This window comes from Schistosoma haematobium, chromosome 4 (genome assembly GCF_000699445.3).
Source record: "Schistosoma haematobium chromosome 4, whole genome shotgun sequence".
NCBI lineage: Eukaryota > Metazoa > Platyhelminthes > Trematoda > Strigeidida > Schistosomatidae > Schistosoma > Schistosoma haematobium.
Window position 1 is genome coordinate 33,324,550 of NC_067199.1, and position 13,277 is coordinate 33,337,826.

Here is a 13,277-nt window from a genome sequence, read left to right on the forward strand (position 1 = left end):
CAGTTGAAAGGAAATCATCCGAATTGTAATCAAAATCGAGGTCATTTAGTACTCGTGCTTCGCATTGAACAAGCTTCCCACAAGAAACAAATGCATTATGAGGACAATTAATATTTGATAGAACATCAAGGTTTGATTCTTCTGAAATAGTTTATCAAGAATGTCATTTCAGGGTAATGGATTATTAGAAAAATCAGCATCTATCAAAAAGAGATCAGGTTTTCGGTCATGACTAGGTTCATTCGACATATTTTCCTCAGATTTATAAGGAATTTCGTCATAAATAAGTGAATGATTAGGAAAAACCATATCTGGTAAAATAACAAGAGAAATCTAATAAATCGATTGATTGGGAACTGTCGTATCACAAGGATTCTGAGTTTCACTTAACTCTGAACTGCTAAATGACCCTACACTGTCAGAATCAAAAGACTTAATATTCGTTGCAGCCAGATGAACAGTAGTACTACAAACTAACTGAATATGTCCAATATCACCACATTTAAAGCACTTAGAATCGCGAAATTTACATCAATTAAAAGAGTGGAACTTGCCACAGGACAAACACTGACCAAACTTGTGCTCATCTTCGTAAACTGCATCACAACTCTTCAATGAATTATCTGCATAACCTTGAGCATGCACTGGGTTGGGATGACGCAATGTAGTGGAACTCTTTATATCCTCATGAATCATTTTACTAAATCTTCCTCCTTTACCACATTCGAACTTTGTATGCTAGCAGTAGATCCTTGAGAGTTGTATAAGAAAGCGAAACGGTCTTTTACGGTAAAGCCAGAGTTCTTAATAAGCCATATGCTTCTTTTCCGATGAATGTGAGGAAGTGTGCCACAATATTAACATCCTCATCATCTTCTTTGGTCATAGCCCAGATTTCGAACCTTTAAAGTAATCCTCAAAAGTAACAAAATCTGAATGTATGTCCAACCGTTCCATCATAGGTTCAATCGCGACGCCAATATGATTATTAGAAGTATTTGAATTATAGTATGAACTAAGAATCTCAGGAACAACGTAATCGGATCAAGAAGTACTAGATAAGCGCGAACGAATGTACTGTATTTAGAATTCGAAATCAAGCAATTAACAAGTACAATGGAATCATTAGTTCATTCAAACACCAAGCTGGTTTTTCAAGATTTTCGTAATTTGAGGCTTGCGTTGTTGTTCACGATTGTTTATTGCCTTTCTAATTAGATGCAAGTGCGTTATCAACGCTTTCCAATTTGTCGACTGACCTTTTCTTTATCTTCAAAACAGTTAACAAACGTTACACTACATGCTCTCTCAAGACTCTCGTGCTAGACACAAGCGTCTACAATGATGTGGTCTTTTTGTCTGAAAGTTTACTTATCAGTTAATCATTTCAAGTCAACCAGTTATAAAGTTTAGTTGAGTCATTATATTACAGCACCTCATGGCGTCTGAACTGGCGCAAATTTGAAAACTCACATTGAACAAAATGGGTTTCCACTATTGTACGGATATATAAAAGAATCCCAATCAGTTTTTGGAGCTAGGAGTAAGTCGTCGAAACTTTTTTGTACTCGTGTTTAAAAAACCTATGCTGCGCGCGAAATTGTGAAATTGTTCGATATAATACAGTGGTTTTTGTGTAAATTTATTTGATAGTTTTGGACGCAAGTTTACTGTTTTGGGAAAATGTGGCGTATAGTGTATTCACAAACTTTTCGACTTTAGAGTGCGCCATTTTAATTGTTACACGTATCTCAGAAATAGCTTTGTTGGAATTTCGCTTTAGCCAATCATGGACGAACACTCTCGTGAAACTAAACGATACCCGCCTATACTCTGTGGAAATTTGAATTTTATAAGTTTTCTGACTTTGGCCTGTAAAATTGGTGTTTCTTATTCATCGGACTGGCGTCGAAGTTATATTGTTTCAGTTTCAAGTACAAGAAATGTTTTCATTTCTAAATATAATACTGGTAACTCAATTTGTGACAGTATGTAGCAATTTACGACACATTCCAGTCATTCTTTCTTATTGCGTTGTAGCAGTCGTGCAAACGTAACTAGTATACATGTTGAAATATTGAATCATGTTTTGGGTTTTATATTCTGAACAAACTTTGGTAACCTCTGGATTATTTGCCGTATATCTACTTGTATATTGTAATAAGAGACCTCACCAATTAGTTTTAAAATAATTATCAAAGAGTATGTTTGGATAACATTACATCTTTTACTGCATTTCGGTTTTTATTGCCGGAAACGTTCATTAGACAAGTACCGCAGAATCAATAACAATTGATTTTATTATTTTAACCACTATGCTTGTAAGGCTAACTGAGATACGTAATAAAATCATTTAGTGATACAACCATTTTCATATTTAAACTTACAGTCACATGTTAGTCAACTGTGAGTCTTCTTAAGCATGTCCAAATGTTTATTACTTGGCGACTTTTAGGTTATCATTGTCTTTATGTCATCTCTTTTAGACTAAGAGAGCACTCTTTGATGCTGCTATGGAGATCAGTAACTAGTCAGTGAACTAATGTTCTAGTATAATTTTCGATAAATTGGTCATATTTCATGTTCATAGCTTTTTATTATTGGAAATTAATTATTTTCCTTTATTGATTAGTGCCCAGTAACAGAGTATTTGTTTCGAGGTAAGAACCTCCCGGTAGATTTTCATTTGTTTTCATCTTAAGCAATAGTCCAATTAGTAACTTGAAACGTCGAATATCACTCAAAGTAAAAATCATTGTTGGTCATGCTGTAGTTCGTTGTTATGAAGCACTAGAAAACCACAGGGGGTTATGCCTCAACTAGCTACCGTTAGCGCTTACATATTTGGTCCTTAGTTTGATAGCATTTCAACTCACCTAATGGTTTTATTATAGCAGGTTTTTTACTTCGAAAGGAAAGCTATCATTCTTGATTTTGTTCAGGGTTGTACTATTTATTAACTACTGTGCTCTATAGATATTTTCGGAAGTATTCATTGGAATATTTTTGTCTTACAAAGGGCAGTCGAGTCGTTACGAAACTGTTCAAATACCTTGAAACTATACACTTAAATGTAGGCTTTCATAGAATTATCTCTAGCCTCTCTATACGATGCCTCTTGAAGTGGTATTGTAAGACTATCTTGATTTCCATCATTAGTTTTCTTAGTGGAAGACGAAATATTTGGTGCTGGCTGTTTATCGTATTCAGTTTTAATCTTGATGGTTACTCTCTAGATGTCTATTACATATTTTGCAATAAATGATTTTGTAATTGCTGTTACTATTTAGGTTGTAGTTAAGTAATGTTGTATTTAAATTAAACGATAATATATCGGTGCAAATCTGCTCACTTTTTGATTCGTTAATTCTTCAAACTATTTGTAGAAAACTTGGGGTCACCTATGTACTATAAAGGTCATTATTGAAGATAGTTTACTTCGTGGTTAGGGATTTCAGGACATGGCATTTACCTAACGGTCGTGTAAACCAACACTTTTATGGCATTGCACTACTGAAGTTGTAATTAAGGATTTCACCGTTATATAGAAATAGTGTTTGGGATGCATAGTGTATTTTATAAGGGCTGATCAGATTGCAATTTCTGTTTTGAATGTTACAATGAATCGTAAGAAGTCTGAGTTTCGCTCATATAAGGAAACGTATCGTTGCAAAGCAGTGGACAAACTATTGTACTGTACTTGTTACATTACCTTGATGGGGACAATTGTTTCTTCATGACCGCAACTTGTGGGTAATGTTCTTTTTAAAGACAAAACCTAACAGTTGCAATAAATAATAGTTGAATTAGAATTAGTTAATCACATGCGACGTATAACATAGCACATGTGTACATCCGTTCAAGTTACCATACACTCTTGGAACAGTGAGACGAAAGTGTTAGCGAAGATCTTAAAGTAGTAGGGATAGTAACAATAAGATTAGACCCCCAAATGTCCTGTTACGGTTGAGGGTGAGGAGAGTCCGCTCTCCCTCTCGAAATGCTCTCACATGGCCACGCGTATATCATCCACTACCAAGGAAGTCCTACTCACCTCCTTCTCACGGTGGGTGTGTTGTTTATGAAATTGAAAGAACACAAAGAGAATGTCCGGTGCTTTGACTGGCTGGTGGACATGGAGGGTTCACCTAGAGGAGTTGAAAAACCCTGATTTCAAACCAATGGTGCACATGGGCTTCAGTATCCAGAGGGAACAAATGGAGTATGAACATATAGTTGGTCACCGGTTACCATGGGACCTCATCTCCTAGCGTTGCTCCACTGCCTTGTGGATTAGACCTTCATGTCAAAGGCTCCAGGTGTGGCCCCCTAAGACAACCACCTGCTTCGATTTGGGCTCTCGGATAATATCACAGTCCTTACACAAATCAATGACAACTACTACTTGCCTCATTGATATTAAGTGGTGCATAAGTGTTTCAGTCAGTCAGTCAGCTACAACGTAGGACCAGGCACATATATGCATCGGTCGAAGTTGTCGTACCTCATTAACACAAGATGGACACCGGATTCATAAAAGTAGTTAATTCAGAGGTAGTAATTTATAGAAGAAAGATTGCAATAAGGATAGAGTACAGGAAGAAAGAATTAGTTCGTAGAAAGAAAGATATGAAGCGGTTTGAATCTCTTAGTTTAAGGGAATACAGAGAGTGTATACACCGACGCCATAAGTATTTGGTGCCTCCTTGTACAAATGTTTATGTGTATAAAAGATTAGGCATAAAATATATGATTCGAGAAGTAAACATAGATTGGTAGAATACTGAGAAAGTCATAAGGTGATTTAGAAACACAGGATCTAGGAGGAGACAAAGAGTGAATGCACCTGAACTATGCCGAACGATTTTGAGTCTTGTCATCCAAGGTATTTAACGATTGATTATGGTAATCACACGAACCCCAGTGAGGTAGCGTGCGCTTGCCTACATGTCTCAGTCCAACAGGCAGCTAAATTCAAGTAGCTTTGTTTGGTTGACTGATGCTCGTATTTGGGGACGGTGATTGAATTTGAAAGCAAACTCCGTACCACTAAAAAATCTATAGCAGAAACAAATATTGCGCCCTGATAGTTGTGCCACGCTTCCATGTATGCCTCTTCTCCAGAAGGGCCTATTGGTCTCATTAACTATGTTTGGCTGGAAGGGGCATTACGAAAGATAGGGAGGATATGGCACAAACATCAGCCTTTCGACATTGTTACACTCTACATCAACTTAATAAAGATGGACGAATTGAAACTTTAGGGCACACAAATATCACTAATTTTGTAGTAAAGAACTAATAGAAAAAAGGAGTAAAACAGGTGGTAAAGGCATGATTTTGTATAAGAAAAAGAAAAAGACGGGCAGATTTCTAATAGTATCGTTCAGAAATTCCAACTGAGTATCTAGCTAATATGCTAAAAGTTGTAGGATTTGTAATTCTGAGTGAACGGCTGAACTGGTCATAATGATTAAAACAGTTGAGTGTCAATCCGCTTATATTTATTGTGGAAGGCTTTCTATGTCGGTGTTGAAATTGATCTTGGGTTATACCAGCATGTGTCACTTGTGGCTCAGTATAGATATATTTGCCTGTCAATCAGGGAGTGAGTATTCTGTCTAGCAACCTAGGCTGTATTACTACGTGGTTGTCAGATATGATCCTTGAAAATAGAATATGTGCGTAAGCCGCAGGGTTTGATCATAGGTTTTTTCAAAGAATAGCTCGGGTATAATGGAACAGCTGGCGGAGAAATCCTAAAGTAATAGTAGACACACATGAGAAATCGGTTGGTGAGGCAGTGGAAAATCACAAACTGAGGTGTATGGGAAATGTGTAGCGCATTCCCGGGTCCCGCCGACCTCGAGACTCAATGTTGGCCGGAGTAAGGACAGGTTGGAATAGAGTTAGGGGCGGCTTAATGAAGACATGAGATCAGTGCATGGAGCCACTGACTATTAGACTGAATAATAATGGTGGTTGGAATCCGAGAGATAACCATGATCATTGCTTGAAGACACTGAGGAACATGTCTCAGAATCGGTTGCAACGTGGCCGATTCATTTAGTTCCCCCCAAGATCTGAGCTTCAATATTATTTTATTGTATTTATTCTTCAAATACATTCCGTCTTTTAAAACAGTATTTCCCAGTGTTTAATCATTTTATCCAACCTTGATACTACTATTATTTCGAATTATTCGCCATCCTTTATGTTAATTTCTCACTGTTGTAATTTCCTATGAGTTGTCTTGATGCATGCTTGTGCCAGGCTTTGTATTAGTTATAACTAACTTCATAACTGACCTGGAAACTGACGTTTCCGATTCCTAGTGATATGAATACGTATCACTTATGGAAAGAAAATATAGATCTAGATGTTACTGCGAATGATTTCAACAAGTCCTCACCAGTTTTTGTTATCCAATAAGTTCTGAGTAAAAGCCCATACTTTATGTGGCAACTCTGACCGATATTTATTTATCTAGTTATTTATTACATTACATTACATAATGTAGTTGTCGCGGAATTAAAAGATTCATTTTAAATGATTTCAATATGTCAGTTACTTAAGGCTATTATCAGGTTCACCATATTGCTATGTTTGATGGTATGGGATTAGGTTGGGAGAAAGCTAGTGACGGATAAACCAAAACCTAGCATTCGTCCATAAGATGATTGATTGTTGGACTGAGCCCGTTTCATAAGTCCAGACTACTTGGTTAGGGTCCGTGCGATTCTCGTTGCAAGTGATAGATGGTATAAAACTTTGGTTAGAATCAGCCACAATGACGCCGATGCACTTATTGTTTTGTATTTACTTTTCCTTTAGCGAGTTTGTTTTTATTAAGTCATTATGTTCGAACCTAGTCTTTTCTGTTACCACTGCTACTGCTACTATTCTGATATTTGTCTTGATAATTTCATCTCACTGTACTGATGTTGTATGAAAACCTGATGTGCGACATGTGTCAGTTTACAAGTTACTACTCACTGAGTGTCTATTGCAAAACATAAAATGTCTAATATGGAGTTGAAAATACGATATTAAAAGATGTGGGATATTTTTGTTCCTGACTGCAGACACCTAAATAATTTGTTTTGCTTCTGCTTTGTGTTGTTATGCATTATCACTTCACTTAAACTATCTTCTCACTTTTATCACGAGTTTGTTGAATATTGGTTGACGTGGTATAAGTTGCTAGTGAAATTTAGTATGATTATAAGAGATTGAGACATTTAGCACCTTAAGTCTAAATATCTGGAAAGTATTCTGTTGAATAATTCTATTTGCTGGGATAAAAATCAAATGTTACTCGACCATATATACCGTTTTGTGTACTAGTTTTTAGGTAACGCCTTTTCATCGGAGACGCACAACCAATTAAGGCTTTCCACACCTTTAAATATAGATTAGGATTTAGATTTGTGAACCAGGAGTCATGTACACAAACTACTAGTCTACGACTTGAAATATGCTTGCTTTTTATAGATTTCCATTCTGATTGCATAGACTCAGTACAGTTGATCACATGTTCTCAGTCTAACTGTTTAACATTCATCTTCAGGAAAGAATATAATTGGACATCAGAATACGAATTGATGATCCGTATTAATCTCTATCGATCCAATTTTTGGTTAAATTATACTAATCTAACTAGATTTATGGAATGTAATTTAAGAACATTTTTTGTTCAAATTGGAATATTTTCTATCCTATGAAAATGCTTGGCATAAGTCAAAATATCATGTTCTATGGTGATGAGGCTAGTTTATCCTTGCAAAATAGAGATTTTTTCACTAAGGATTTTTAAAGCTTAGTAAGATAACCTCTTTGAACATTAATTACAACGAACTAGGTATCCGGATATCTGAGTAAGTAAGACAGTCCTGTCAAAATATGTTTTATGTAGGTATCTATCAGAAGTGTACTGAAAGATAAAATTTGAGGTACACCATAAAGTTAGGGATTCTCTGTCTTGTTACTTAATCATTAGCAGTGATTTAACATGTGTGCAGTTGATTAATGCAGAAATCGGTTCGGGTTTTCTCAAGTTACTTTTTTGGTTCTTCTGGTGACTTTTCTTAGTCACGATTACTTCAAACTTTATAAAATTGATTAACTATTGGATATTTACTACTCGCTTATCACGTTTTGATTAAGATACATATGAAGCGAGTCCCACCAGTGCGATTTATTGTATGATATAGTCAATGTAAAGTACAGTTAATGAGTCACTTTTATTGTGCTCGGTGGAACAGTTGCTATTATGCTTCATTATTTGAAATTTGTAATGCTTTTTCATTTTAATTATTTTGAGATATTTAGTATACTTTTCTCGCTAAAAATAGTTTTTATTCTACTAAACACTTATTTTTGAATGACATTTTTGGCTCAAATATGTTTTCAAAATTATAAGCATCATCATATAAATAATGTATTTAGTTATTCAGGTATACTCAGACAGATACGAATTGTAATGTTCAAGTTACTTGTACTTGAAATGATTAAGGTTTACACAGGTACAGGTGTTGGTAATTGGTTTCTTATTTTTCTTGGGTTACTTTATTATACTTTTGCCAAGAAATTAATATCATTTCTTCAATCTTTTTCGTTTAAAAATATGTAGGTTCACCTTTCGAAAATGTGTGATGTTATGCCCACTATATCGGAGGACGGTAATTCAAGTCAAGGAGATCGAGACTCACAAGCAAGTGGAGAGGGAACTAATGTTGAAGATATGCTATTGAGTATATTGGATGAACGTGACAGACTAATGGAAAGTTTACATGATGCACAAGATCAATTGGTATTTACACAGAATAGACTTGCGGAAGCTGAGAGAGAAAGAGATGTTTTAAATAGACAGTTATCTGAAAAACTTCCTGAAGTGAGTAAAATTTCCAGCTTCGTTATTTTTTTCAACGAATATCATTTAAAACTTTGTAACTACTATTACTACTTCTACTCTAGCATGTCCCTGTCCTGATGTGGTATGACAACGTGAACCAATGCACATATGAACTAGGTTCCACACTATGTAGACTGACTAGCTAGCTGAAATCTCAGTTATTCGGATCGATCTCCCTGGCTTACAACTAGAATTTCGAGAGTTAATTTCAGGAGTTCTAGTATAAAGTTGGGACTATCTGAGTTCAGCCTTGTCAGGTATGAGGCATTTAAAGTGGTTACACAATGTCATGAATTGATTGAGTTTTCGACAAGTAAACTATTTGATATCAACTCAATAGTCTAGAGGTTAGACGCATTCCACTAGACATAAAGGCCTTAGGTTCGACCTCTGGTTCGATTGTAGATGGACATTGTTAATCAGTCTTATAATAAGATGAATCAACTGTCCAACATTGTCTAGTTTTCGTTAAGTGTCTAAAGTCATTACGTGTTTTAAATTATGAAACCAAAATTTCGTTCATTTATAGATCTTGATTAATTTTTATTCTGTTTACTTTGATCTATATGATTGATTAATATCAGTAATTTATTCGGTAACTTAGCAATATTTCATTTGATCGATAATACACCAAAAAGAAAACCGGAAAACTATTACGAATAAATAAGTAAACCTACAAGTATACATTACACAATAAATTTTATTTTTTTAATCATTGATTAGTGGCAGCTATTCAGTACACTTGAAAATGACCTATTCAAGCATATATATATATATATATATATATATATATATATATATATATACTGATGAAGTCAGTAGTTTTACATTCCTTGTTTCTTTCATCAGTCTGGTATTTTTCTATGCACACCGGCACATTCTTAAATAGTAAGAGAAAAACGATTGTGAACTTATTGTATATAAGCTACATTCTCACATCTTTTAGCGTTTATTAACTTATTGATTTGTGACCATTGGATTTATAAAGTATATATATATATATATATATATATATATATATATATATATATGTAATTCACGTTTGCTTGTGTTCACTACGGTATAAATATGTGCATATAACGCGCTTATTACCAAAATAATTCAGTGTATATGTGTGCACAAACACACGCGCGCATACGCATCTTTTCTCATTCTTCGATTGTGTACAAAGTCTCTTGTCCTTACGGTGCTTTTCAGAAATAATCGAAACTTCTTAGAATCATTAGTATATTTGTCTTAAGCTATAAAATGACTTTATCCTATTATGATAATTTCAATGAGTTGCTAGTGTTTACTAGTCTTCAAATTTTTTACACAATACACATCAATCTTAAAATTAGCAACCTTGATTAGTATATATATATATATATATATATATATATATATATATATATATATATATATATATATATATATATATATATATATATATCAGAGAGGTCTTGTCAAAATTGTTGGAATAGATCAAAATTAGTTTTCAGAATCGTAAGATTATAGTGTAGTACAAGCATTATTTATTATTTACTTGAACATAAACATTTGTACAAGGGGGCACCAAATATTTATGCACCACTTAATATCAATGAGGCAAGTAGTAGTTGTCATTGATTTGTGTAAGGACTGTGATATTATCCGAGAGCCCAAATCGAAGCAGGTGGTTGTCTTAGGGGGCCACACCTGGAGCCTTTGACATGAAGGTCTAATCCACAAGGCAGTGGAGCAACGCTAGGAGATGAGGTCCCATGGTAACCGGTGACCAACTATATGTTCATACTCCATTTGTTCCCTCTGGATACTGAAGCCCATGTGCACCATTGGTTTGAAATCAGGGTTTTTCAACTCCTCTAGGTGAACCCTCCATGTCCACCAGCCAGTCAAAGCACCGGACATTCTCTTTGTGTTCTTTCAATTTCATAAACAACACACCCACCGTGAGAAGGAGGTGAGTAGGACTTCCTTGGTAGTGGATGGTATACGCGTGGCCATGTGAGAGCATTTCGAGAGGGAGAGCGGACTCTCCTCACCCTCGACTGTAACAGGACATTTGGGGGCAAACAACTGTGAAGTAATTCGCTTTGAAAGATGACTTGAACATATCCATTTACTGAATGGATTGTCTTTGAGGCATACATATTGGTTTTGTGTTGTAATATCTATTGATAATATACAATTATTTAAATTGGAGTAGTTGAAATGAAATTTTAAGTTGGAACCTACTAGTTTTATATCATGCGTTTTCACCATTTAAGATGTACCAATCTACGAATAATTTGAGGCTTTTTCAGCTTGTGATGAATCTGGTACTTTAATTCTTTCATTGCGCCTAACAGCTAAAATTATCTGGTCAACAACGTAATATTCAACTATTTAGTCAGAAGTCAATAATTTGATTTGATTATTTTTGGTGTTTTGCTGTTGAAATGTACGGGATTAACTATTATTTTTGAGGTATCAAATATTTTGACCAGTTGACTTCTAACATAATTTATTTTGATTATTTGATTTGATTTAATGAAGTTCATTAAGTAGCTACACGTGGTATTCGAAATTGATTAGGATTTTTACGGGTAGCAGTATATATCAAGCTATCTGTTCAAATCTAAGAGAGTAAAACAAACAGTTGGTTGATTACGGGGTAGTGACCAATCAGTTGTAAATATATGAGTCCTACAAGAGGTTATTCGGTGCTGCTTTGAATAGCTCGGTGATAACGTCCCAAATTGTAAAGCTCAGTGACCCGAGACTAAATCCGCAAAGGAGCACCAAGTCTCTCAAGGTTAAAAGTAGATCTTGTTGGCAGGTGATAAATAGTACGCAGCATATGTTCAGGGCTTCCCGTTGACTGCTTCCAACTACTTAACATTTTGCCTAAAATTTGTTAAATCATAGAGGTAGTCGACTGTGATGCCAAAATGATTGTTGCCAATCCATATGCGTAAATATACATTGACATATGTCATTTGTCAACGTGAATAATATCTAATAACTGATTAAGATTAATCTGATACTTTGCGGTAGGTGCCCTTTATTCGAAATTAAAAATGCTAATGAATCTGTAAATCTTCCTACAAGTCTAATAAACTTCTCTGCTACAGTTGTGTATTGGACCGTTAATTCGCTGACTGATCACCAGGTACTTAAGAAACTAAATTATGATCTAAGCAAAACAATAGGCTACTATGTTTTCTTTAGCAAAAGTGGACAATACTATATGGTATTCAGGATTGGAATGAGTTGGAATAAGCTTATATATTGGTATATCAAGGTCATGGAAAAGTGCTTTTCAAAGTCACTCGACTCATAAGAGTTGTATTGTGAATTAATTCAAGTGAATTAACTAAAGGGAACAATCGAATTGTCTCCCAAGCTAAAGGTCAACACTGTCATTAACATTACATAATTCACTTAACATACATATCGTATATTAGTGGTAAATACAGTTTATTCGACAATAGTGGTTCCTATTTAGTTTGTCTTCTTCCTTAGTCTGGTTAGGTTGATTAGATATAAGGGGATGCATTGATAACCAAACCAGGGGGCTAGATGGTTACCACTGCATAAGCCACTGGAATACGTTTTTTGGTGTTGGAGTATGTTGGAAGAAAGCTAGGAGCGGCCAAACCAAAACATGGCACAAATCCACGAAGTCATTAACATGTGGACTGAGCCATGTTGGTAGGTGTAGAATACCTGGTCGGGGATCGCGAGATGATAGCAACCGATGGTTAGAGCCCTTGAATGACGTGGCTCAAAATCGTTTGCAATGGCCCAGTTGCATCCACTCTTTGTGTTCTCCCAAATTCTAATATGAATTCTTGATATACTTGTTTTCTCTTCCCAACTATACTTCACTGGATTATACTTCTTGAATAACATCTTCAAACCGTGATTTTACCGATTACTGCTTATACTCTTACTACCTCTATCACTACGGGATTTGAATCGACAACTGCATCTCTGTGCTAATGTGGTACGGCAGCTGGAACTGATGTACGTACGTACGAAGTTCTACGTTGTTACTGACTGACTGAATTGTGGTAATAAACAAGTCATCTAAAGCGATTATCTGTCGGTACTGATAATAATGCTACTATTACGATACTAAATTGGTCAGTAACTATTGATAAATTGCAAAATGTCAGGATACATCTTTACATAACTAAAGGGTTTTTTGAAATATATTCATATTCACTTTTTTGTGCAAATTAATCTGTTTTTAAGATCGTCATTTAGTTGTGTTTTGCTCTTTTTGTTTTTTATTTATTTGTTTTATTGTAATACATCCTTGGTGTTACACAAGCGTATATATATATATATATATATATATATATATATATATATATATATATATATATACGTATAT

General features: G+C 35.0%; 1 protein-coding gene across 1 annotated transcript; it reads left to right on the forward strand.

Moving 5' to 3' along the window:
- The first annotated feature begins 1,435 nt into the window (after nucleotides 1-1,435).
- Nucleotides 1,436-9,686, forward strand: PPFIA2_1 (Liprin-alpha-2). The gene has a single exon (XM_051208226.1). The coding sequence runs from the start codon at nucleotides 8,648-8,650 to the stop codon at nucleotides 8,990-8,992; it is 345 nt and encodes a 114-aa protein (XP_051066809.1). The 5' UTR covers nucleotides 1,436-8,647; the 3' UTR covers nucleotides 8,993-9,686.
- Nucleotides 9,687-13,277: the final 3,591 nt, after the last annotated feature.